At 39.1% G+C, this 25249-nt stretch overlaps 1 protein-coding gene across 1 annotated transcript in view; it reads left to right on the forward strand.

The window, feature by feature from the left end:
• LOC136850559 (uncharacterized) overlaps nt 1-19332 on the forward strand; it is a 33017-nt gene extending 13685 nt beyond the window's left edge. The window contains exons 2-3 of the mRNA XM_067124186.1: nt 13484-16273; nt 17153-19332. Of these exons, the coding sequence (XP_066980287.1) occupies nt 13560-16273; nt 17153-17339 (2901 nt within the window). The 5' untranslated portion in view covers nt 13484-13559 and the 3' untranslated portion in view covers nt 17340-19332. The remainder of the gene's footprint in view (nt 1-13483; nt 16274-17152) is intronic.
• The last annotated feature ends 5917 nt before the right edge of the window (nt 19333-25249 follow it).

A 25249-nucleotide genomic window follows, 5' to 3' on the forward strand; every position in this document is an offset into this window, starting at 1 on the left:
CAGGCCGGTGTTAAGGTAGGGGTGGCCTTCAAAACTCATTTGGCTAAAAATCACAATATACTCTCAGGGGACAATACTGATAAACATACCGACCATAGGCGACAACAGATCCACACCTGGTTGGTATGTTTATCAGTATTGTCCCCTGAGAGTATATTGTGATTTTTAGCCAAATGCATTTTGAAGGCCACTCCTACCTTAACACCAGCTTGTGGTTGGATATGTAATCTCTAACGGTTGTGTATGTTCATCAGTACTGCTCCTGTAGTATATATATTTGGTGACTTCTAATTCTCTGTATCAGTCCTTCGTCAACGGCTTGAAATAAAGCCGAAACCGGTCAGGACTTACACCCTGTCTCTTATTTTCACCTAATGTGATAATATATATATATATATATATATATATATATATATATATATATATATATATATATATATATATATATATATATATATATATGTTATAATACAGTATATATAAAATATATACTTGTATTATATAATATATATATATATATATATATATATATATATATATATATATATATATATATATTATAATATATATATATATATATATATATTATAATATGAGTATATATATAATATATATATTATAATATATATATATATATATATATATATATATATATATATATATATATATATATATATATATATATATATATTATAATACAGTATATATATATATATTATATATATAATTATATATATATATATATATATATATATATATGCTGGGAGAAAGAGCGCTGGTGAACTGGTACAATACATGTACACAATACTGGGGTCTAAGCGATGTCAGGCAGGGCAGCCGATCAGGACTACAAAGTCTACCCCAAAGCCAAATCAGTCCTTCAAAAGAAGACATTACGGCGACTCCATATAAAAATGGGAAGAAGGCGATATATATATATATATTATATATATTTACATATATATATTATATATACATATATATACATATATATTATATATATAATATATATTATATATATAATATATTTATATACTATATATATATATATATATATATATATATATATATAATGTATATATATGTATATATATATAAAGCCACAAATATCTTGGTAACATGGCTTCCACCTAAAGATAATTATCAGTGATAGGCTCCAGCGCTTGTTGCCGGAGAAGCCCTTTTCATTTATAACTTTTTGCGTTTAAGTTAGTCCCAAACTACAGTGAATTCGATATTAAACAATAATTATGGATTAATATTTGTAAATATAGAAAAGTCACGTGTGTTTAGGTGATACATATAATAAAATTATATCGGATAAAATACTTGAGAATGAGTGAATGTATGCTCTCTCTCTCTCTCTCTCTCTCTCTCTCTCTCTCTCTCTCTCTCTCTCTCTCTCTCTCTCTCTCTCTCTCTCTCTCTAAGGATTTATAATTAAAACCATATTTTTCTGGCAATGTGCAGCATATTTGACCGAGCCATTACACTTGCCTTTTAGTTAAAAATCTACAACACTTTTCAGCTGAGTCTCTACAAATGTTACTACCGTTTTTTCTTCCTGAGGATTATCTTCTTCATTTATCTCATTCTGAAAAATATGGATATTTTTGCAAAGAAATTTATCACTTTAGTTGGTAAATCTGCAACTGCACATTTCAACTCCTTTGCCAGAGCTTGAACACTTTGTTTTCCCTCTTTCAATCCTTCTGCACGAATAGCTTTGGAAACTTCTCCGATGGCAGTTAATTGAGAGAAAATGCTTCCGATGGCTTGTTGAAACGTCCTCTGTTGGACCTTCTACTCATGTTATTAGTGTCAGAGGAAATGTCTTGATAAACAACGTCGTATGTACCTTAAAAACTCTTCTTCTATAACGGTACTAGTTGCTTGCTGCGTTTTCCTTTGCTTTATAATTTCGTTTCTATTTATTTTATCCACCTGGTCACTTTCCTTTTCTGCGTGATGACTCGTGACTTTTTACAAAATACTTATTTTGCACATTCCCAGAATCAGCACACGCTTATAATATTAAATCTTTTGAGAGACCAATTCATTAGACAAGCACTTGCTGTTTTCAAATTCTGTCGGCTATTATTATTATTATTATTATTATTATTATTATTATTATTATTATTATTATTATTATTATTATTTGTAATAGAAACAAAGTACTGAACGCTAAATAATCTGAATTTGATGGACATAGGCTAGCAACCCATTTACATAGAAATTGAAATAACCATCGGTCCGTGTGACGTCAGCGATTATGATCCATGAAAGATTAATATGCTGGCCGACTTGTTATTTATGGATCTTGGGTATGACATTAAAAAATGTTTTGTCGATCTGGAAATAAAGCTTCAACAGGAATATCAGGAGTAAGATGGCAGGATAGTTTCAATAACGTAGATGACATTGCCTTCGCACAGCCGCTGGGAGAATAGTATATGATAACGCCAGGTGGGCTTATGTGGGCGCCGGAAGAGTTAGAAGACCCAGACCTACTTCGATAAGAAGTTCGATAAGGGAGGCTGGAGATGAATGGAGATTTGTGGAAGACAGTGTGGCGGGATTTCACAACCACACACTCACCCTAACAAAAAACAGCACATACACTCACCTCGTACTAGGCTAGGCCTACGAATTCCGGACGGGAAGTTTTGCCAAAGCAGGAGGAGGTCACGGAGTCACCACAACCGCCGATGATGCCAACGCTCACCACCATCAACAACAGTCCACAACCAAGAAAACAACAAACCAACCAGTACACAAACAAGACTCAACCACGAAGATTCAAACTCACCTCACTAGGAACACAGCTGAAAAAAAACAACCAGGCTATTACACGACACCGATCACGCAACCAAAACAGCCCAAAACACAAAACACGCCCAAAGTACAAACACTCCAACCACAAAGCCTCCAAACACCAAATCACACAAACTGAACATAAAAAAAAAGCAACCAAACTCCGATCAACTACTGGGAAAACCGTCCTTTTAGCACAATATCTCTGTCAAGACTCCCGCCACGATCACGATCACAGTTCCGCGCACTCCCAAAACAACGAAACACGACACCTCACGGACAATCAAAACGTAAACAAAAGAAAACTACACTCTCTAACGATATCATTCACCAATTACGTACGCCGTTGTTCTCTCTCTCTCTCTCTCTCTCTCTCTCTCTCTCTCTCTCTCTCTCTCTCTCTCTCTCTCTCTCTCTCACACAAAACGTCGTTGTTCGTTGTTTTCTCTCTCTCTCTCTCTCTCTCTCTCTCACACACACACACACAAGACGTCGTTGTTTTCTCTCTCTCTCTCTCTCTCTCTCTCTCTCTCTCTCTCTCTCTCTCTCTCTCTCACACACACACACACAAGACGTCGTCAAATGCAATAACCTCATTCCTCCATAACAGCTCAGGATAGACGTGAGTGGCGGATGATGGTGACGACTTGTAACTCAAAAAGTTAGTTGTGCTAATTTCCTAGCCCTGCTATCATTTTTAGCCAAGCAATACAATTTTGCTAAAGAAGAAGAAAAGAAGCTATTTAAGTTTTGAAGATTTTATAATCTGCACTTGAACAGAACCTGACACACCACACGCACACACATAATATATATGTGTGTGTGTGTTTAAATTTCTGACTCACACCAGGATCGAACCGAGGTCTTTCAATTGAAAGGCAAGGGCATTACCAACCGAACAGCACAGGTCATAAAAGGAATTGGAGACAAGGTACCTCTATACCTAAGACTTTTACCTGGACAGGCTTCCTGCCTAGCATACCAGCCAATGTTACTAACTTCCTGACCCAGCAGTGACCCAACAAATAGCATTTATTCGAATTATCTGAGTGAACAAGATAGAGGTAATCAACACACAACTGCGTGTGGAACAGAAAGAAATTTGTGACGCACATCGGGATCAAACCCAGGTCTTTCAATTGAAAGGCAAGGGCGCTACCAACTGAGCCACGCAGGTCTTTCGATCACGATGTAAGTCAGAAATTTATTTCTGTTCCACACGTGACTGTGTTGATCACTTCTACCTCATTCACACACAAGGGATACTTTGAATGAATTACTATCAACTGGGTCACTGTTGGGTCGGGAGGTTGGGCAAAACTGACATATGCTAGGCAGTATGCCTGTCCAGGTAAAAGCCTTAGTTATAGAGGTACTTAGTTCGCAATTTCTTTCATGACTTTTATGGTTCAGTTGGCAGTGCCCTTGCCTTTCAGTTCAAAGACCTGGGGTTCAATCCCAATGTGAGTCAGAAATTTATTTCTGTTCCACATGTAATTGTGTGTTGATTACACATTTATATATACACATACATATATAAATATATATACATATATATATATATATAATATATATATATATATATATATATATATATATATATATATATATGTGTATTTTTTCAGAGCTAATAAGCAGCTAATGCAGCGCGGATAGTCTTACCATGGCTGATGAATTTCATATTCATTGTCCATATTCGAACTGTTGCAAGAAAAACATTCAAAAGGAACCCTTGAATTCAATAACTTCTGTGGCTTCTTAATCCCAAGGTTGTTCCTTCTCACACTCTGTCCCTATGTCTCTCTCAAAATCCCTTTAGTCACTAATCGAAGGAGGGGACGCACGCCCATTTGCAATTTCTTTCCCATGCAGTTCTTTTTACAATTTTTCTCCATAGTATGATCTGCTTCGAGTCTTGGGAAGACTTTGGTATTCAGCCTCAATGCAGGATGGGTCCCTCACTCATTTTTTGGCCTCACCTGTTGTGTCAATAAAAGAGGGATTTCTTCGCTTTGATATTCTTATTTCTCTGAAAATTCCTATGCATCCAAGCGAATGGTGTCAAGGGAGTAGCCAGAAATTTTCATTGGGGAGGGATTTGTCAGGACTGATCTGTACAATACAGGAGTCTGCAGATGTGCTGAAATGATATTATACATACATATATAATAGGCTATATGTATATAAGCGAATCCCACAGGAAAAAGACAGGCAGAAGTTCAGTAGTACCAAGCGCCTTCACGTTTATTGACGCATCGTCAGGGCACGAATGAGACACAAATATAAAGAAGGCTACAAAGTAAACAAAAAGAACAAGAAGACCAGATGGTCAGTTGTCAAAGGGTAATAAACAGAAAGTTAATCCAGGATGATCCGGGATCGAGCTGTCACAAACTGAACCTAAGACCAAAGAGAACTACTAAAGTTTAGGCTTACAAAATCCAAAAACATGTATAACCTTGAATACCAGATGGTTAATTGCCAGGGTTAAAAGAAAAGGTTAATCCCGGCAAATCCGGGATCACGCGGTCACAAACTAATCCAAATATATACTTAACCATAAGGCAAACGGAATCTTACCCATTCAAATTGCAGAAACATGTATAAAAATTAATATTAATTTTGCTTATATTTATCAACAACTTTTTTCATTATTAAAGCATCAAGTTTAAATAAACCAAGACTTAAATTCAGAACACTTTCATTATTTGACGTAATAAAACAAGATTCGATGATATTCCTTTTAACTGTGTCATTGCACGGGACTAAAGGTCTTGCTTTACTCCAGTTAATAGGATGATCTAAATCTCTCATATGTACGAATAATGCATTCGATATTTGGCCAGTTCTCACAGAATATTGGTGTTGTTTAATTCGTTGTGAAAGTGGTTTTCCAGTTTGTCCATAATATATTTTATCACATTTTTTACAAGGAATTTCATAGATGCAGCCAGAAACATCTTTAGGAGAATTTTCTATCACTAAAGTCTTAACATTAAAATTACTGAAAACAACATTTATGTTGAAAAGCTTTAAAATTCTAGGAATTTGTAAAAACCTTTCATCATACGGTAATTTGAGAATATTATGCTTGCTGAATTCAAGTTTGTTATTAGTTAAATAAAATTTTTTCCTGGCTCTTTTCCATGCTACATCTACAAAGGTCCTTGGGTATTTAAGTTTCAAAGCAATATCATAAATAGTTTTGATCTCAGCATCAATGAACTGTGGGCTACAAACACGTAAAGCCCTTAAGAACATTCCAGAAAAAACAGAGAATTTAACATTCTGATGGTGATTGGAATAATAATGAACAAAAGAGGCACTGTTAGTTGATATTCGGAAGACTGAAAAGGTGAAATTTCTATCATGTCTATGGACAGTTACATCAAGAAAATTCAAATTACAATGTCTTTCTTCCTCTACGGTAAATTTTATAGACGGGACTAAATTATTTAGCTTAACGAGAAATTCCTGGAGATTTTCGTGAACTGGCCAGATACAAAAAATGTCATCTACATACCTAAACCATATAACTTTTCGGGGCAAAATTCTTGGTAAGAATTTTGTCTCAAAAAATTCCATGTAAATATTGCTAAGGACAGGAGATAAGGGATTACCCATAGCCATACCAAACTTTTGTACAAAAAATTCCCCATTGAAACAAAATTTACTATCTTTGATACATAACCTTATAAGATTTGTGAGGTTTGCTACAGTTAAGGGAATGTCATAACTTTCTAATATGGATTAAGTTTTGGTGTTTCTTACGGTGACCTAGGCAAAGTCAACATTTCAAAATCATTTTGTTATTTGGAAAACCTAGTCACAATTTATGTCCTGATGACATCAATATTTGTAAAGGTATTGTGTATGGTGCTATGGTTAAGCCTTCTTCCCCAAATGTACCCGTACGATTTCTCCAGGCACATAAAAACCTTAAAAAAGACGAAACATTGCAAGTAACAAAGGCAGATAAGTCTAATGCAGTGGTAATAATGAATAAAAGTGACTACGTAAATAAAATAATGGCATTATTGAATGATAGTGAAACTTATACGAAACTGCGGTCAGATCCCACACAGACAGTTAACTCTCATTTTAGCAAACAAATTAAATCCATTTTTAAGGGCTCTGACCATTTAATTAAACAGTTTACCACTCAGTGCCCCTCCCTACCATATCTCTACGGTTTAGTCAAGACGCACAAAATCAATAACCCTATTAGACCAATCATTAGTTAAGCAGGCTCAGTTTCGTATAACTTATCTAAATGGCTTGTAAAAATTCTTACACATTGGTAGGAAACATTTCTAATACGAATATAAAAAATAATGTCGACTTTATAGACAAATTGAATAGTTTGAATTTGAAATTTGATTTTACTATGGTTAGTTTTGATGTTGTCTCTTTATTTACAAAAGTGCCTGTAGATTTTTTACTGAAATTTTTAGAGGAAGAATTAGAAAGTTATGACATTCCCTTAACTGTAGCAAACCTCACAAAGCTTATAAGGTTATGTATCAAAGATAGTAAATTTTGTTTCAATGGGGAATTTTTTTGTACAAAAGTTTGGTATGGCTATGGGTAATCCCTTATCTCCTGTCCTTAGCAATATTTACATGGAATTTTTTGAGACAAAATTCTTACCAAGAATTTTGCCCCGAAAAGTTATATGGTTTAGGTATGTAGATGACATTTTTTGTATCTGGCCAGTTCACGAAAATCTCCAGGAATTGCTCGTTAAGCTAAATAATTTAGTCCCTTCTATATAATTTACCGTAGAGGAAGAAAGACATTGTAATTTGAATTTTCTTGATGTAACTGTCCATAGACATGATAGAAATTTCACCTTTTCAGTCTTTCGACAATCAACTAACAGTGCCTCTTTTGTTCATTATTATTCCAATCACCATCAGAATGTTAAATTCTCTGTTTTTTTCTGGAATGTTCTTAAGGGCTTTACGTGTTTGTAGCCCACAGTTCATTGATGCTGAGATCAAAACTATTTACGATATTGCTTTGAAACTTAAATACCCAAGGACCTTTGTAGATGTAGCATGGAAAAGAGCCAGGAAAAAATTTTATTTAACTAATAACAAACTTGAATTCAGCAAGCATAATATTCTCAAATTACCGTATGATGAAAGGTTTTTATAAATTCCTAGAATTTTAAAGCTTTTCAACATAAATGTTGTTTTCAGTAATTTTAATGTTAAGAGTTTAGTGATAAAAAATTCTCCTAAAGATGTTTCTGGCTGCATCTATGAAATTCCTTGTAAAAAATGTGATAAAATATATTATGGACAAACTGGAAAACACTTTCACAACGAATTAAACAACCCCAATATTCTGTGAGAACTGGCCAAATATCGAATGCATTATTCGTACATATGAGAGATTTAGATCATCCTATTAACTGGAGTAAAGCAAGACCTTTAGTCCCGTGCAATGACACAGTTAAAAGGAATATCATCGAATCTTGTTTTATTACGTCAAATAATGAAAGTGTTCTGAATTTAAGTCTTGGTTTATTTAAACTTGATGCTTTAATAATGAAAAAAGTTGTTGATAAATATAAGCAAAATTAATATTAATTTTTATACATGTTTCTGCAATTTGAATGGGTAAGATTCCGTTTGCCTTATGGTTAAGTATATATTTGGATTAGTTTGTGACCGCGTGATCCCGGATTTGCCGTGGATTAACCTTTTCTTTTTAACCCGTGGCAATTAACCATCTGGTATTCAAGGTTATACATGTTTTTGGATTTTGTAAGCCTAAACTTTAGTAGTTCTCTTTGGTCTTAGGTTCAGTTTGTGACAGCTCGATCCCGGATTATCCTGGATTAACTTTCTGTTTATTACCCTTTGACAACTGACCATCTGGTCTTCTTGTTCTTTTTGTTTACTTTGTAGCCTTCTTTATATTTGTGTCTCATTCGTGCCCCGACGATGCGTCAATAAACGTGAAGGTGCTTGGTACTACTGAACTTCTGCCTGTCTTTTTCCTGTGGGATTCGCTTATACACTGAAGTCACGTGCATCTACTGTGATTTTTTAAGCATAATATATGTATGTATGTGTATGTATGTACGTATGTATATAACATATATATATATATATATATATATATATATATATATATATATATATATATATATATATATATATATATATATATATATATATATATATATATACTATATACTCCCATAGGCGTCCAGAGAAAGGAACTCGATACAATTGCACTGTTAATGGTGGTGTCACTGAAGTAATTATATGCCTCCGAGATGGATGGAAATGATTTTACATTCTTGTTCATAAGAACAGACTCACTAAATTTCTTCCAGTCTGCTCCATCTACCTTCCATTTGGGAGGTGACTAAGAGGGCTGATTCTTAACTGTTTTTATACGAATTGGGAAGTGGTCACTCCCATTTGGATATTCATTTACTGACCATTCATAATCAATGTGAACACTAGATGAGCAAAAGCTCAGATCGATAGCCGAATAAGTATTGGAGTAGATGTTATGGTAAGTCATGGCTCCATTACTGAGTATAGTGATATTATGATCATCCATAATATCCTCCAACATCCTACCCTTGGCATCTGTCGTATTCCCACCCCAAATGGGGTTGTGAGCATTGAAATCGCCAAGGAGGAGGAAAGGAGTAGGAAGCTGATTGACCAGTAAAGAATATCATTATAAGTGAAATCCAAATCAGGAGGAAGATAGATGGAGCAAATTCCAATTTGCTTGTCTAAAATGAAAGTTACTGCTACAGCTTGGAGATGATAGCAAGGAGTGTTGCAACGACTTATGTGCAATAATCGCTGCACTTCCCTTAGCTCTATCTCCGATTGGTGGTAGAGAATTATATATGCTGTAATTCAACCCATGATTATATTGTGTGCTTCCAAGCTTAGTTTCCTGGAGACGCACAATACCTGGGCTATGGTCACGGAGCAATACCTTCAGCTCTTCACTTCGAGCCCTAAGACCTCTACAGATCCATTGTAGTATTGACGTGAAAACTATTTTTTGGGCTTGGTGGAAGGCCCTTTGAATGGAGCCTTCCCATTTACTCTCTTTTGTTTATGAGTATTATCAAGAGGTGATTTGAAAAGGACTGGTCTTGACAGGTTTGGGTTATTATCTGTTGATTTACTGGTGTCATTTCGTTTCCCTTTCTTGTCAGTTTGTTTAAATTCAGGCTGGGGTTCTTGCATTGAGCTTAGTACTTTGTATCTGTTACTAAGTAATGTGTGTTTAATTGGAGGAGAGGATGAGGGGGAAACGTCTCCTCTTTTCGTGCTTTTGCTCCTCAGTCTCCAAGGTGGTTGGGTTAAGTGCCATCTTATCCTCCGTGGAGGCTTGTGGTCTAGCCTCAACAGGCCGAGCACCTGACTCAGATGGCTGGGCCACTACCATAGGCGATGATGCACCTGCTACATTAGAGGTTACTGCCACTGCACCCCTAATAGTAAATAGGGGTAGTGGCTTAAGAACTTGAGCATAGCTCCTAGCTTGTTGTCCTAATTGTCTTTTTGCAAAACCGATGTTTATATGCTCTGCATTGGCTTTATTTAGTACAGACAGTACAAATTTGTAAGTTTCACAATTTTTGTTATTGGATTTATGTTCCAATTGACAATTAACACATTTTTCTTTTCTATTACATTCATCATCATGATGGACACCAGAGAAGTTTATGGAAATTTTAGCATTTTTGCAGTTTTTTGATGGGTGGCCAAACTTAAAGCAATGATAGCACTGCATTGGTCTTTGCTGGAAAGGACGTACTCGTACCCTTTCATTTTCAAATATGACATGAGAAGGTACTTCAGATTCTACAAAGGTTAAAATGATCATGTTGGCAATAGCTGCCTTTTTCACTCTCCAAACTGAAGTGGGATCATTTCTAGAATTTCTTCTTCTGTCATGTCATAAAGGTCTTTATCAAATAGTACTCCTCTCCCATAATCCCATAACTAAAGCTGTACTCCTCTCCCATAATCCCATAACTAAAGCTTAAGTGGGGCTTGATTTTCGTAATCATTTCATCATTTTTTATGTCCAACAAGGTCAGCATTATATGCTTGGGATGTGGATTTGGCATGAATAAGAACAGTGTTCTTCCCAAAACGAGAAATATCACCACTCTTTATTCCTCCCACCTTTTTCTGAAGAAACCTGCAAAATTTATAGTAGTTATAATTTTCCTCCTTGGCTGAAGCTACCACCCACGTAGGAGGTTAAGGAGTCCTTGCTTCTGCATTCTGGTTTCTCTCTGATACTGTAGCTTGACCTATTTGTATGGCACTTATCATACTGCTAGCCTTGAGAGCCTCACCATGGCTACTAAAGGTAACCCACGCTTCCCATTTACATTTGATATCAGTAAAGTTCATCCTGATTTCTACAACAGTTCCAAATGATTTCAGAGCTGTCGAGATCATTTCATAATCACAACAGACTGGGAAGTCTTCGATATGGAGCATTCTCAAAATTTTCACACAACCTGGCTGTGTTGAGGATTTAATTTTGGATGAACATTTCTTAGAGAAGTCCGTGTCCTTGTTTGAAGTCGTCATCAATGAAGTATGGCTAGAAGTCAGGAGGGGGATCAGGATGTTTGTTATTACTGCTTTTTGTCAATTTATTTTTCGAGAAGTCATCAACATTTGGAGAAATTTCAGTCTCCAAGGTGGGTGCAGAGGTCGTCATCTGTGCCAGAACAGCACCATCAGAGGGCCCAGGGGTACTTGAATCCTTATAAATGCTTGACATAAAGATTTGAGAGGGGCAAAAAAAAAAAAATAATAAACCTGAAAACCTTAAAAAGATATCATCAGCTTTTCATGGGGATTATTCTTCCACCAATGGCACAAGTGATAACTGACTCCCAAATGCCCGCGTCCCTACCCTACCCAACAGGGGATGATTGATTGATTGATTGATTGATTATGAAATTTAGGTCTTGAAGACCAAGCGCCGGAACCCATTAGGAGGGGATGGCACAACATGATTATAGTCGCCCAAGTGTAAGCCAAACCTGCTTGCTAGGACCGCAGGTATTACGAGAGTACTATCATCCCCACTATAATCGTGTTATGATTGACTGATGGGCAAACTGGATAGAATGCCGAGAGTCCTATCCCCAGAACCGGACCTCCCCTGGAATCCGTGGTCCAGCCCTAAAGAATAGTTCTGCCTGATATCTCTTAGGTCCGAAGATTATCGGGCAGCTGATGGTCCTACCACAGTTCCCATTATTTAGCTTCGGATATAAACCCAATCCCAGTTATGAAATCTTTTCTTGTTTATCAGGTCCAATAAATTTTAACAAAAGCGGAAAATTCCACAAAAATTAATTCAAAGAAATATATAATGGTCTATGGGACTCTTGGACTCAAACCCGGGAACAGATTCCTGGGGGTTCAAGAGCCCTGTCACCACGTCAAGGTGGTCCCAAATCGAGGGGGACACCCTGAGGTGGTTGCATAATGTCGTGTCAGTTTAATATGAAAATTTTCTTTTAATCGGTCACTGTATTTCCTCAGAGCTTTTCGGAATTGAATCATAATAAATGTAGTTTCATTGTTTTCTGCAGTTTTGTTCAGTATATTTTCAAACATCACAAAATATAGTGTTTGCCCTTTTTCTTATCTCTCGAGTTTCTTCCGAAGAACACTCGTGCAAGTAACTGAGTAACAAAGGACTGGTGGTTTATGAATTTTTATCCTTTCGCGTGTCACGCACAATGTCTCATATATCGATGAAGAAAGAACCTAATAATCATTCGAACAGATTTGTTCTCCTCTCGATATATACCAAATACACTTACGAGTACTGCATTAGCCACAATCTCTCAGGAACCATCATGATCTGAGGTACTCCAACAAGGATTCGGAAAATAGCAGTGGCATATCAGTGCGAGGAATCGTTACTGGAATTTTATTGATGGATAATTTCTTTTTTTATTGCACTGCTCTCTCTCTCTCTCTCTCTCTCTCTCTCTCTCTCTCTCTCTCTCTCTCTCTCTCTCTCTCTCTCTCTCTGTATTTCTTTATATGTGAGTAATAACAAATGTTTACAGCCAAAAGATTTAGATACAAGAGAGAAATAGCACTGTATAAACATGCTTATGAGTTACAGATTTCTATGAAATATAACCTATAACTTTGCATTACTTTCTTGATTTGCAATTGGTCCTTCCTTGACTAGTCAAATATTTCATAAAATGAGACACCTGCATGGAAGCCAATGTTTCTTCAAAATGGTCGAGACTCCCTCGGCAATGAACAGTAAATCATTTTCAGAGGGTTAGAATAACGAGCCACTAATGCCTGTTCAGTGAATTCTTCAGGTGTCCGCTTAAGAATTCTGACCAGCTTTGCATTAAACCTTGAGGAGAATTTGGACTAATAGTTATCTCCTATAATACGCTTTTTTTCCAAATATTTTTTGGCTTTTAAGGAACATGTAAATACTTCCCTCATTTATTTAGTCTTCAAAATGCTTTATTTAGTCTTCAAAATGCTAAAGTGCAATAGATCAGAGAAAATTAATGCAGCAGGTTCTGTAAGATGTTACAAATGGTACTCGTGTAAAAATCTGTAAGGTTACTTCAGTTCTGTAATTCAGTTTCTCTTTTTTTCAGACTTGGGGGAAGATCGATGGCTCAAAGGAGGTAGATCTGCACAGTTAACCTCCGAAAAATTCTCCCCTCTCTCAGTATGGCAGACGCAAATCCAGCGTGTGGGGAACTGGACCTAGAGCTTGCGAAGCTGCTAAAATGTATCAATATTGTTGGGAAAAATGTTATGTGTGATGTAGCGAAGAGAATGTATTCCTGTGATAAAATGAATACAAACAATGGCAGTAAACCTCTTAGGAGTTATATGTATGAGAAAAGTCTCCAAGTGACATTTGAGGACAGTGATTTCTTGCTCGACTGTAACATCAGAAACAGAAAGTTTGACATACCATCCGCATGTAAAATAATTACAGATGTATGTAAAGATGTTTATGAAGAACTAAGTGACCACTGCAAGGTGAAAATCGCATCTATTGCTGAGATGACTGATCAGCTATGCTTTGAGTACAACAGAAACATAACCATCTTAGAAATCAAGGCAAGAGTGAGGGATTTGAAAGTAGCCTTGAATGATATTTATAGGGGTGTCGCTAAAACTTTAAACAAGGGAGTACCTAAAAGTAAGAGAATTGATTTCACTAATCAGATCCAGAAAATGGAAGAGTCCCTTCAAAATATTATGGATGCCCAAGTGCGCGGGTCTTTAAGGTTCGTGGATGAGTTTAAAGAAAAACTGTTTTTCAAGATAGTACAATCAGCAATGAGTGAAATCCTTCAAGCGTATGGTGAACACAGTAAATACAAAATCCTCAATCCATGTACTAAGACTGATGACAGTGGAGAAAATAGATTTGATTTAGAGACCGTGTTTACTTCGCCTGAGCTGATTCAGACACAAGAGAACATTGAAATGTCCACAATTCTTACTGCCCAGTCAGTAAAAGGTGGTAAATATAAGATCCCAGAAACAGTCATTATAAAAGGTGAAGCTGGCTCTGGGAAAACATCACTTTGTCGTTTTATTGTTCACACCTGGACAAAACAAGAAGAGAAAGTTTCAGGTATTACGAAATTTCAACTGTTACTTTTAGTGGAAATTAGTAGAACAACGGCAGGGAGCCTTGAAGAGTTCTTGACAACGCAGTTGATGAAGCATACAATGAAGGCTTTTCAGACAAAAGATGTTATAAAAGCAATGGAGAAAATGAGTGTTCTTATTGTTATTGATGGTTACGATGAAAGAAATAAGACCACTGATAAGCTGTTGAATGATATTTATAAAAAGTTCCAAAAAACCAGAATTATTTTGACCTCTAGAACTTGTGCCCTTAACAATGCTTTAAGCATAATTAATAAGCATAATGTCCATTCCCTCTTGATTGACCTCAAAGGTTTTAACGCCGAAAGTAGAAAACATTACATCAGAAAAGTCTTTGATGGACTTCAAGCCCCTCCCAAAGGGACAGAGGAGAATCGTAAAAGGTTTCAAAGGTATATTGACGGACGAGGACAAATGCTGCAAGAACACTTGAATCTGCCTCTGACAATAGCTTTATTGATAGTTTTGTGGTTGGATAATCCTGAAAATGTGAATAATGTAACCACAATAACTTCTTTATACCAAGAAGTATTCAAACTATTCCAGAAGAAATTAATCGAACGCTTGGTTTCTCAAGGCAAATTCAGAAGGGCAGATATATTGTCTACTCTCTTGGAGGAACTTCTTGTCAAGTTGGGTGAGCAAGCATGGAATATGCTCAAAGAAGAAGTAGGCCCAGAACTAACGCAAGAATTTGAGGGAAAAATTACGCAAGAATGCAAAAAACGCGAAATAGATTCAACAGAGTTTTTGTGCGCCTTTCTCAATTGTGAAATTGATGCGGATGGAGATAATAAACAAAATGTGTATCTTTTCCTTCACAAAACTCAGACTGAGTATGTTGCAGCCTTATATTTAGCTGACCTCATTTATAAAGGAAAGAATGAAGTACTGCACAAAATTTCCAGTGAAGTAGAAGACTGGGAGCAATACCAGCAACTGCTCCTTTACTTGACTGGTAATTTGGCTCTTAGAAATACCCTGAAGGGATTAGAGACTGAAGTTTTAGACCTGATTGCTAAAGGAAATGTCAATTGTTTTTGTTATTCGTACTGGTGGAACTTGGTTTCTGAAAGCGTAATTAACTATGAAATTCATGAGCTCCCAAGCTATAGTATCCATTATACAGGTCTTGTTCACCCTAAAATCGGAGAAATCATTGCTAGTGAGGAAAGGTTTCTATCTAGATTTACTGTGTGGGAGCCAAATGATAGTGATGTTGCTGCTGCTCTGAGGTTAATTGCCCTCATTCCAGTACATGTAGAAATATTGAAGATTGAGATTCCACCCAATATAGAACCCTTTGACATTTCAGATTTCATAGAAGCTATAGAAGAAGTCGGAAAACACAAAGTAAAGAGTAAAACGCGCATCACAACTGAACTGAAACTCGAGAGACATGTGCTACCAAGAACTACTAATTGTTCCGACAGGTTCCTCCTCGCAACACAAAGTTGGGCCACAGTGACAAAATTCTCTGGTTCCTTAGAAGATGGAATAAATTTGCGTGGAATGTTTCCAAAACTGAAAAACATTCACTGCAAAATAACAAACCCAGACATGCTGAAGTCTTTTGAAAATCTTGGAAACACTGTTAGAGTTCTCCGCATCAGAATTGGTTTTTCACAGGACGATTGTTCTCCCAGAGATCTTCGGGATCTGCGTTTTCGTGGAGATCTTGAATTCACATTTCAAGGCATTAAAGAGGAAAGCATCCAGTGGATGGTGGATGTCTTGATAAAACTTGCAGGAATGTGAGTATATTACAAAGATTCCATCGTAAGTTAAGATTATGCACATTCAGCATCGATTCTTTGGAAGTGGGAGAACAGTTTTTTGAGAGTATTTTATGGTGTTGTTTACCTGGACACTGAAAGCGTTTAGGATTCCCATTTCCTTTCAAATCTATGCTGTCCAGTAGCTACCATTTTGGTAGTTTTTGTTTGCATATTTTCAGTACTATATTGGTCCTCTTCTTTGAAGGCAGCGTGAATAAAAAACAATTTAATATAGGTTAATTAAACACCACATTCATTGTTCAGCTACTTGGAATTTTAAAAAATATACAAATGGTAGACTGCCAAAGATATTGTTTTACCTAGGTATGTGCCTACCCTCCCTCCCATACTTGTTTGTCCTCGTAAAAGTTCTTTGTGCTGCCTAGATAAGTAACTGCAATCATTCAAAGTGGTTTACAGTAAATAAAGACTACTATTGCTGAACTCCTCCGAATTGTCACATCCTTGAGCCCACTCATTTGCGGTGTATTTCGTTCTAAAAGTCCCAGTCTACTATGAACTTAGACTGAACAGTCTCTTCCCATCAGTCTCTTGGGAAGAAGGAACTTTAAAGGTAACCTCTCTGAGGATAGGAGACTGTTCAATCTCTTCCCCTCATAGAGGTTATCGGGTACCTTTAAAGTTCCTCCTTTCCAAGAGTCAGATTCAGATATGAACCTTTTGTTTTCGCGTACGTACTGTACGTATGTGTGTGTGTTTTTTGAGGGTAGCATCAAAATTTACTTTCAAAGTGCTCTAGTTTTAAGAACCACAAATAATTCGCAGAGAGCATTGAAGTTGGGCGAATCATATATAAATAATTAGAGATCATTTGTTCTATTTTTCCCCCAACAGACGTGGTTTTGAGAGGCTGTATTTAGAAGAGAATAAGCTGAGTTATGAAAACCTCGAGTCAGTAGTCCGTCAACTGAACGGTCATCTAAATACTGGACTGTGTGTGAGTCGAGATGGAGACCCTGTTGATGAAAAGGAACAACGACTGAAAGAAATGGCTCGCTTTAAAGTTGATTGGGTTGACTAACACCTATTAATGGATTTTTTTTTTATAATACATATTACTACATAATCCTGCAGAGTAAACAAAAAAGAAGTATTGCCTAAATCTTTTGCCAAAGGCCAACTGTATTACTTTTACTGCTTGTGTGTCCCTAAGCTACCCTCGAAATTACGAAACCTGTGGGCTGTGTGCGTTGAACTTTGCGTCTCTCCTGTGCTTGCCAACTTGATTATTAACAGAAGATCCAATCTTGCAACATTTCGTGCAGAATTAAAAACTGAGATTCCCATTATTCATCGTATAATCAAAAAGATGTTTTCCAAGTGACAGTTGCAAGTTACTGTCTGCATCACCAGTGTTTAATATTTATCATGTGTTTTTCCATCCGAGTTTGATATAAAGTGTTGTACTCCAGGTGTCGTCTGTCGTGACGTGAACATAAAATATGCACGGGGTTTTTCTTTTATCTGCTCCCAAAACAGGACTTGCGCATCAGTTCGAAATCTACGGTTTTCTTTCAGAAATGTTAAGCTCGCTCTTAGAAAATCAATAAAAATGGGAAACCCTGAAGACTAGTCGGAGAAAAAATAGGCCTACTGCTTCTCAGTGATTAAATGCTACCTCTACGTGGTAAGGCTTTTTTATCTGGTCTGTGACCAAGTTCACACTTCCTTGTTGGTCGGTTCGACATTTATTTTTATTAAGGATAGCACCGCTTTCTCTGTAGATAGTAGGTCTTTACTCTTTATCATACACTGCCACTATTTTCTGAACGGTTTTTCACTTAGTCGTGAATTACATTTCCGCATGATCGAGCAGCTGTTAACAGCGTATTGTAACATTCATGTTGAAAAATGGCGTTTCTGTATTTGTTTAGGATTTCGAGTATGATCCCGCCTCTTTTCATGGTTTATTTAATCTTCTTTTCCCAAAACGTCTTACATCTCATCACCTCCCCTGGAGTCTGATGCCTATCAATTTCTCGTTCCTTTCTTTATGGATATTTATGCTGTTAATAGCATATGATTATTGTTTCAGTCAGTTTTGATTAAGTAATAGAAAAAAAAGGTTCCTTAATATAAAAAAATATCATGACCATTATTGTTATTATCCATTCAGACTATGAATGATCTGAATGGGTAACATGCATGGACTATTGCTATTTATGCTATTGACAAAAAATCCAATGGATTGTACTGTATCATTTTAAGGAGTCTATTAACTGTTATTATTGTTGATTTTATTGTTATAACTAATAATGGTATACACATAGCCTACATCAGCTGTAGGATATAAGATTAGACCTAAGACCAGAATATCCCTAACAGCTTCATTGCCTGCTGAGCCAGATATTTATACTGCCTTTTTATGTTAAGCATAACACTTATTGGTACAACAAAATTTAGAACAAAAATAACAAATTATTTTACAGGAAACTTTTTATTTATTTCATTTCGCCTTGAAATATTCAAAAGTTAAGTATTCTTATGATCTAATCACATGATTTTGTCTCTGTATCCACCTTTCTTTCTAATGAAAACTAATAACACATAATATATCTTGCATGGTTTCGTGTGCCGTCAAAAGCCTTCAAATATGCAAATAACGTAATATCAGTAAATAAAAACTCGCATCATTCTTGACGGTGCATAAGGTTAAGCATCTACTGTATGTGAGATATGGCAATTTTAACTTAAATGTTTTAACATGTATGTGCATGGATCAATATTGTCTATTCCTTGCACATAGTTTTGATCCGCTGATATCCAGTTTTCATAGTTCCCAGTTTTAACCTCAAACTGTGGAAATTAGGCAGCTGCGGGAGAAAAAATATGTTATCCGAGTTTGTAATTTTTCCCTCTTTTAGGAAACATGAGAACTTCTGCGTGAACTTTGCCGTGTTTATAACCTTTTATATTGTAAGTCTAACAATGGAACTCAGACTACCAGATAACCTTGTTTGTTTCAAGCATGTCATTTTCTCTGCATTTTTTTCTAATATAAGAGTGTACGATCATCTTGTAGTATTTTTGTCCAAGTAGAATACTGACGAAGTAGGTTACAAAACAAATTTTAAAAGTCATAAGGTAGCTAATTGATTTCTTAGGCAATGTTTGCATCACTGTTCATATATTCACACCATTTGTGCTTGCCATTGAAAATCAGACTTGGTCTTCCGCATAATGTTAAAAACTAGGAAATTATTTTAGAGAGAATGCTGAAAATGTCGAACATATTTGTTACAAAAGGTCAAAGTCAATTACAAACATTGCTTTCAAATGATGTCTGTATACTATATTTTTGTTCTGTAGCAAATATAAATTAAATGGAAAAAATAACAAAATTTGAGAGCACAAAACTGCGGTTTGCATGAACTATTTTACTCATATTATGATGTAACTGGTACATTTCTATAACATAGACAATATGAGGTGGGGAGGTTATGCAAGGGTTTCTCGGCTTATCTCTCGCCTCACACTTACTTCATTTTCATGTATTACCACTTGATTCACATTGTTTGTAGAGAACAGTATGAATATTCTCACATTTTACTTAGGGGGGGAAAAACCGTTATCACTTAACATGAAAGTGTTTTTCTTATCTACTATATTTTCTGTGCTTGAGAAGTATGCTTATTAATCGTTTCATCGAATTTAAGATTTAATATTTCTATGTACATTTTATTGTCTATTGGACTTCCCCTCTTGAGCCAAGAAAGACCACCGAGAGACGAGGCCTGTTCGATGTATTGTGACGTAAGCAACGGTAGTCCGAGCCGCTAGCACTGACTACGTTCCCAGACGGAAGAAATGTAAACAAAACGTCACCAAAATAGACATTTTTGATAGTGTAGTCGCTGTTTCGTCCTCAAAGGAGTTACCTTCCATGGTGTACCAGAGCTCCATGGTAACCAAACTGATATCAAAGAATTCTCTTCTAATTTAGTTGGTCTTTTGGCCAGGTATTGTGTCGTAATGATTAACATTATAACACGTGATGGAGTATATAATGGACTCAAAGATAAGAGGGCATTTTCCCTTATCTTCAGCGAAGCTGAACCCAGTTTTTCCAACGTCAATATTAACCTGCAAGAAAGAGAAGTGACTATTGCGCATGCGTATCCGCCCTCTTGTTTACAACCGGGCCATTAAAAGACCAAGGACTCAGGAGCTGAGGAGCCTTGACCTCTATTTGGTCCAAAGCGAACGGTTCACGTCGTTACCAGCGCTCCGAAGAAATTCGACTTTTTTCTCCGTTTTAGTATCGAGGATTATGGAAACATCAAAAATAGCAAGATAAGTGCTCGATATTAACAAAACAGTTGAAAGTTTTAGTTTTAAACTTTTAGAATTTATAAAATTTGTGTATCAAAGCCGGAACCAGGCTCGTTGATCGCTAGCCTCCTAGAGCGTTGGTTGTTAACCTAGTTTCGTAAAACGAAAAATGTTTTAAGTTCTAACTAAATGTTTTAAAGAAAAGAAATGTTCCACAACTTGCTATTAGTATGGAGAAAGGAACTATTAATATGGAAAATCCTTTCAGATGATAGGATGTCTACAATAATCGAGGCACTAAGTGAGAATAATCCTGACTAGATTAATAGTGGATGTTGTCTGTAGCCTATGTACTGTACATCCTTGGATTACGTATCCTTAGTGGCCAAACTAAGAACGAGAACCCTAGGATTAGAAAATAACAATATCTGGGCAAAGTAAATCGGTAGCCTAATAATGAGGTTACATATTAGTTTAAATTTTTTCCTTTTTATATAAGCCAGTGCACTTTAGCATGAGCTAAATCGACGACCAGCTTAGGCATTACCTTATACCAAGTTAAGTGGTAACTTTTCATGAAACATCTCATTTCTGGACTAAATTCTTAGCCTACGCCATGTAATTAGGGTTAGATGGAATCGTTAGATGAGATGGGTAATTCTAAGCCCGCTGTCCGCGGTGAGGTAGCCTATGGCAGTTGACGTTTTTCTATAGAACTTGACCTGCTGAACAAGAATTTCAAGTAAAATTTTGTCGGTCAGCTGTAACTAAAGCGTAATTGACACTTGAAGACTGCACACCGGTACCGTGGGTCCCCTACACTGGCGCATACAGCTCAAGGGTAAATTACAGTTGTTCCGACACAATATACAAACCCTCGGTCCTTTACATTAGGAGATACTTTCAGGCGTAGGCTGGAAACGGCCGTTAAACTCTTGAACAAGGTGGTTAGGCAGTAACTACCTCCAGGTAGGCGGGGATACCCGCCTGCCCGGATGTAAACATTCCAGTTTGCTTTCGGCCGTCAGCCGTTGCTGACGTATTTTTCGTTCTCTCTGCCGACTGTCGTTAAGCTCTTACGGTGGGATCTTTCTGTATTTTTGTTTATATATTGCGTGTGTTTGATATTTGGTAATACAAACCCACGATTTGTGATAACCTTGTGTAAGCTGTCGTTTCCTGCCTGTGTCTGGGGTTTGACGGCCAAGGGCATAGCTGGAGTAGTGTAGCCAAGTGGTAATGCTTCTCTCCAGCGGCCCTTTACGTAATACTGGAGGCGCCCCTGTACTTTCAGGATTAGTTTGGGACGCTTTTTCTTCACTTCCCCTACATCCATCGGGACGTAAGATTAGTCCCTTCTTGGGCTTCCGCCCTCCGTGTGTAGCCTAAGGGGCATCACTAATTTCTTCCTTCTTTTGCTGAGTGTTTCTCGCCGCCTGCGCTTAGAGATTTGCGGGCTGAGTGGGAGGTTACGGGCGTCGTCGATAAGTTCCGCTTCCACGGCGCCCTTGGTGGCCTCCCCTCTGTCCTTTTTTCTCTTCCCGTAGGTTCTTCCTTCTCTCTCCTTCGCCCTCTTCGCTCGCTCGTCGGGTGAAGACACGGGGGGGGGGGGAGGGAGCGAGCAACCTCGTCTAGAGTAACTCCTAACGCTGCGTAGGGCTGTTCCCCTTGTAGCGGGAGGAGCCTCCCTCTACTAATCATATTTGTTTTTTCTTTCAGGTTGACAGTGAGCATTGCAGAGACAGCAGTAGTTGGCTGGATATCATATATCAAGAATATCTTGCATGAAGCAGTCCCGACTTTCATTCAGTGTTGCTTCGGGATCGACCACAATACCTGATTAGATGACATATTACCACGTCGGGATCGCTCTGACTCTGTTCCCGCTGATGTAGTTCGATCGCTGTCATTGCTGGTTTTCATGTATGCTGTTGCAATGCTTCCTGCGTATCTGTGGTCTATCTGCTCCTGCTGTTCCCTGTGTTTTGCTCGTGTCAACTCTACGACAGTCTCGGGGCTGCTCTCCTGGTCTCCTGCTGCAGCCGCCCTGATCGCTCCTGTCGATGCTGGTGACTTTCAATGACACTCTGTCTGTTGCATTAGCTCCTGCCTTCCGAACAGCTAACGTAGCGCCTGCATCGAATGTCCTGATCGTGCCCGCTTCTTCTCCCTAGTGGTCGTGCCGGGGCCACTTCCGTTGTGTTCCTGCCTGCTGCCATCCTGCCAGAAGACGTGGGCGTGAAGGGAAGGAAGTCGCCTTGTGGAAGTGACGTTCCTGGCCGTTGCATAGCTCCTGCTCTCCGAACCTTTGCCGTAGCTCCTGCATCGGCTGTCCTGATCATTCCTGCTGCTTCTGGAGGTCGTGCCCGGTTCCGCTTCTGTGCGTTCCTGCCAGCTGCCCCAGAGGTTACGATGTCCGCCATCCTGTAGATGATGTCGGCATGAAGATTTAGGAAGTGGTCCTGTTGAGGTGATGTTCCTGGCCGTTGCAGTAGCTCCTGCCCTCCGAACTGCTGCCGTAGCTCCTGCATCGGCTGTCCTGATCATGCTTCTCCTGCGTCCGTTGTGTTCCTGCCGGACTACCCTGGAGGTTACGATGTTTAGTGTCGACCATCCTGTAGAAGATGTGGGAGTGGAGATGAAGGAAGCTGTCCTGTGGAAGTAGCCGCCGTCTTCTTCATCTTATCTTCGATTTCGTCTTCTGCTGCGTCTTCCCTTCCTCTCCCGAGGTCCTGGAGGTCCCGAGAATCGGACAGACCTCCATTGGCTGAAGGAAGGATGCTGCTTCTTCCCTTGATGCCCTTGGACATTTAGGGACTGCCTCCTTCCGAGGAGGCAGGGTCTCTCGTTGGCTCTTCCGACCTTCGGTTAGGGAACCGATTCGCATAGCCGTGGGTTTTGTGTTTTGGAAGCCGCAGGCGCGCAGACCTCAGTTTATGCGTTCCCGTTCCCGAGTCTTAGAGGTTCCGCCTCTAAGATGGGGGCTGCTTCGGCGCTCGTTCGCGAGCCGCTCGAGTGCTCGAGATTCTATGGAATATCGAGTATCCCGATCTGGTCTGGAGAGATTTTCCTGGGCCCAGTTCGGGAGCAGTGCGAGAGAAAGGGCCGAGGCACCCAGGTGTCTCGGTTCCTCTTCCTGCCAGCACCGCAAGCGCTCCCGAGTGTTTGCAGTGCTCGGTCGGGTTCCCAGCCTGGTGTCTCGAACCTCTCGGTTCGAACACCAGAAAAGTAAGGAAGAGATTCACTTTGGGAGTCCTGCGGGACTTCCAAGGGACTGACTCTCTTCCGGAAGACAAGTTGGCCGATTCGCATTTTCCTGTGGGATCTTGCGTTTTGGGGTCTCGAGCACAGCCTCTCGAGGCCATTCCTTCGTTGCCAGTCTTGGAAGTCTGCATCTAAGACTGGTTCTGTGCTTGGCTCTTTAATCTATTAGGTAACAAAGCAGCCGCTCCCGATTTTCGGAAGTCTCGTGGGTAGCTCGAATTCTATGAATCACAAGCGCTCTCCTTTACGAGAGGCATAGGACGAGAGAAAGTGCCGAGACACCCAGGTGTCTGGTTGCCGGGACGCCCAGGTAGACACCCAGGTGTCTGGTTGCCGAGACACCCAGGTGTCTGGTTGCCGGGACGCCCATGTGTCTGGTTGCCGGGACGCCCATGTGTCTGGTTGCCGGGACACCCAGGTGTCTGGTTGCCGAGACACCCAGGTGTCTGGTCGCCGGGACACCCAGGTGTCGGTGTACCGCGACGCCAGGTGTCTCGATTCTGCCTGCCAGCTGCTTCGGTTGCTCGGGGGCTTCGTTCTTGTGTCTCAAACTTTAGGGTTCAAGCATGCAAGATAGCAGACACAGAATTCCCCTATGAACCTTCTTCTCGAGGGGCCTCGGCCTCGAAGGAGTTTAGAGTTCGGGAAACTAGCAATTGTTCACAGCAGACGAGTCTGGCCTGCCCAGTTATGAGTCTGGCCTGCCCAGTTATGAGTCTGGCTCTGGCTCGGCTCGACTTGGCTTGCCAGACTGGCTCGGCTCGACTCGACATGGCTTGCCAGACTGGCTCGGCTCGACTTGACTCGGCTTGCCAGACTGGCTCGGCTCGACTTGACTCGGCTTGCCAGACTGGCTCGGCTCGACTTGACTCAGCTTGCCAGACTGGCTCGGCTCGACTTGACTCAGCTTGCCAGACTGGCTTGGCTCGTTTCGGCTCGCCCCATCTCGCCTGCCTCCCAGTCTGCCGCATACCGACCAGCTGGATTGCGTTCTCGTGATCCGCTCGGCTCGGCTCGGCCCTACTCGGTTTTTTCCGATTCGGGTTCTCGTCTATGCTCGAGTGAACTTTTTGCTCTTCCCAGGAAAGCACTTTGCCACGGCATAGGTGCTCTTCTTTCCCCGTGTGGCAATAATCTCCTTCGGTTGATTATTGCTCACGGTCCGCCTCTCCTGCTTATCATTCTGGCAGGACAGGTAGGGCTACTCTTTTCTCCTCACCTCTTCTCTTCTCCTTTCTCGGTTGTTCCGAGACGAGCGAGACGGACAGAGAGAGCTCCGACGAAATTTTCTTTCGAGTTCGGCTGCCTGGCGTGCTTTGGGTATCGGTCCCCGATTCTCTCGTATTATAACCAGGTAGCTGAGAAGGGTTTCATGGGATCTGTCAAGGTCTCCTC

The sequence above is a fragment of the Macrobrachium rosenbergii genome, chromosome 22 (genome assembly GCF_040412425.1).
Source record: "Macrobrachium rosenbergii isolate ZJJX-2024 chromosome 22, ASM4041242v1, whole genome shotgun sequence".
NCBI classification, from domain to species: Eukaryota; Metazoa; Arthropoda; class Malacostraca; order Decapoda; family Palaemonidae; genus Macrobrachium; species Macrobrachium rosenbergii.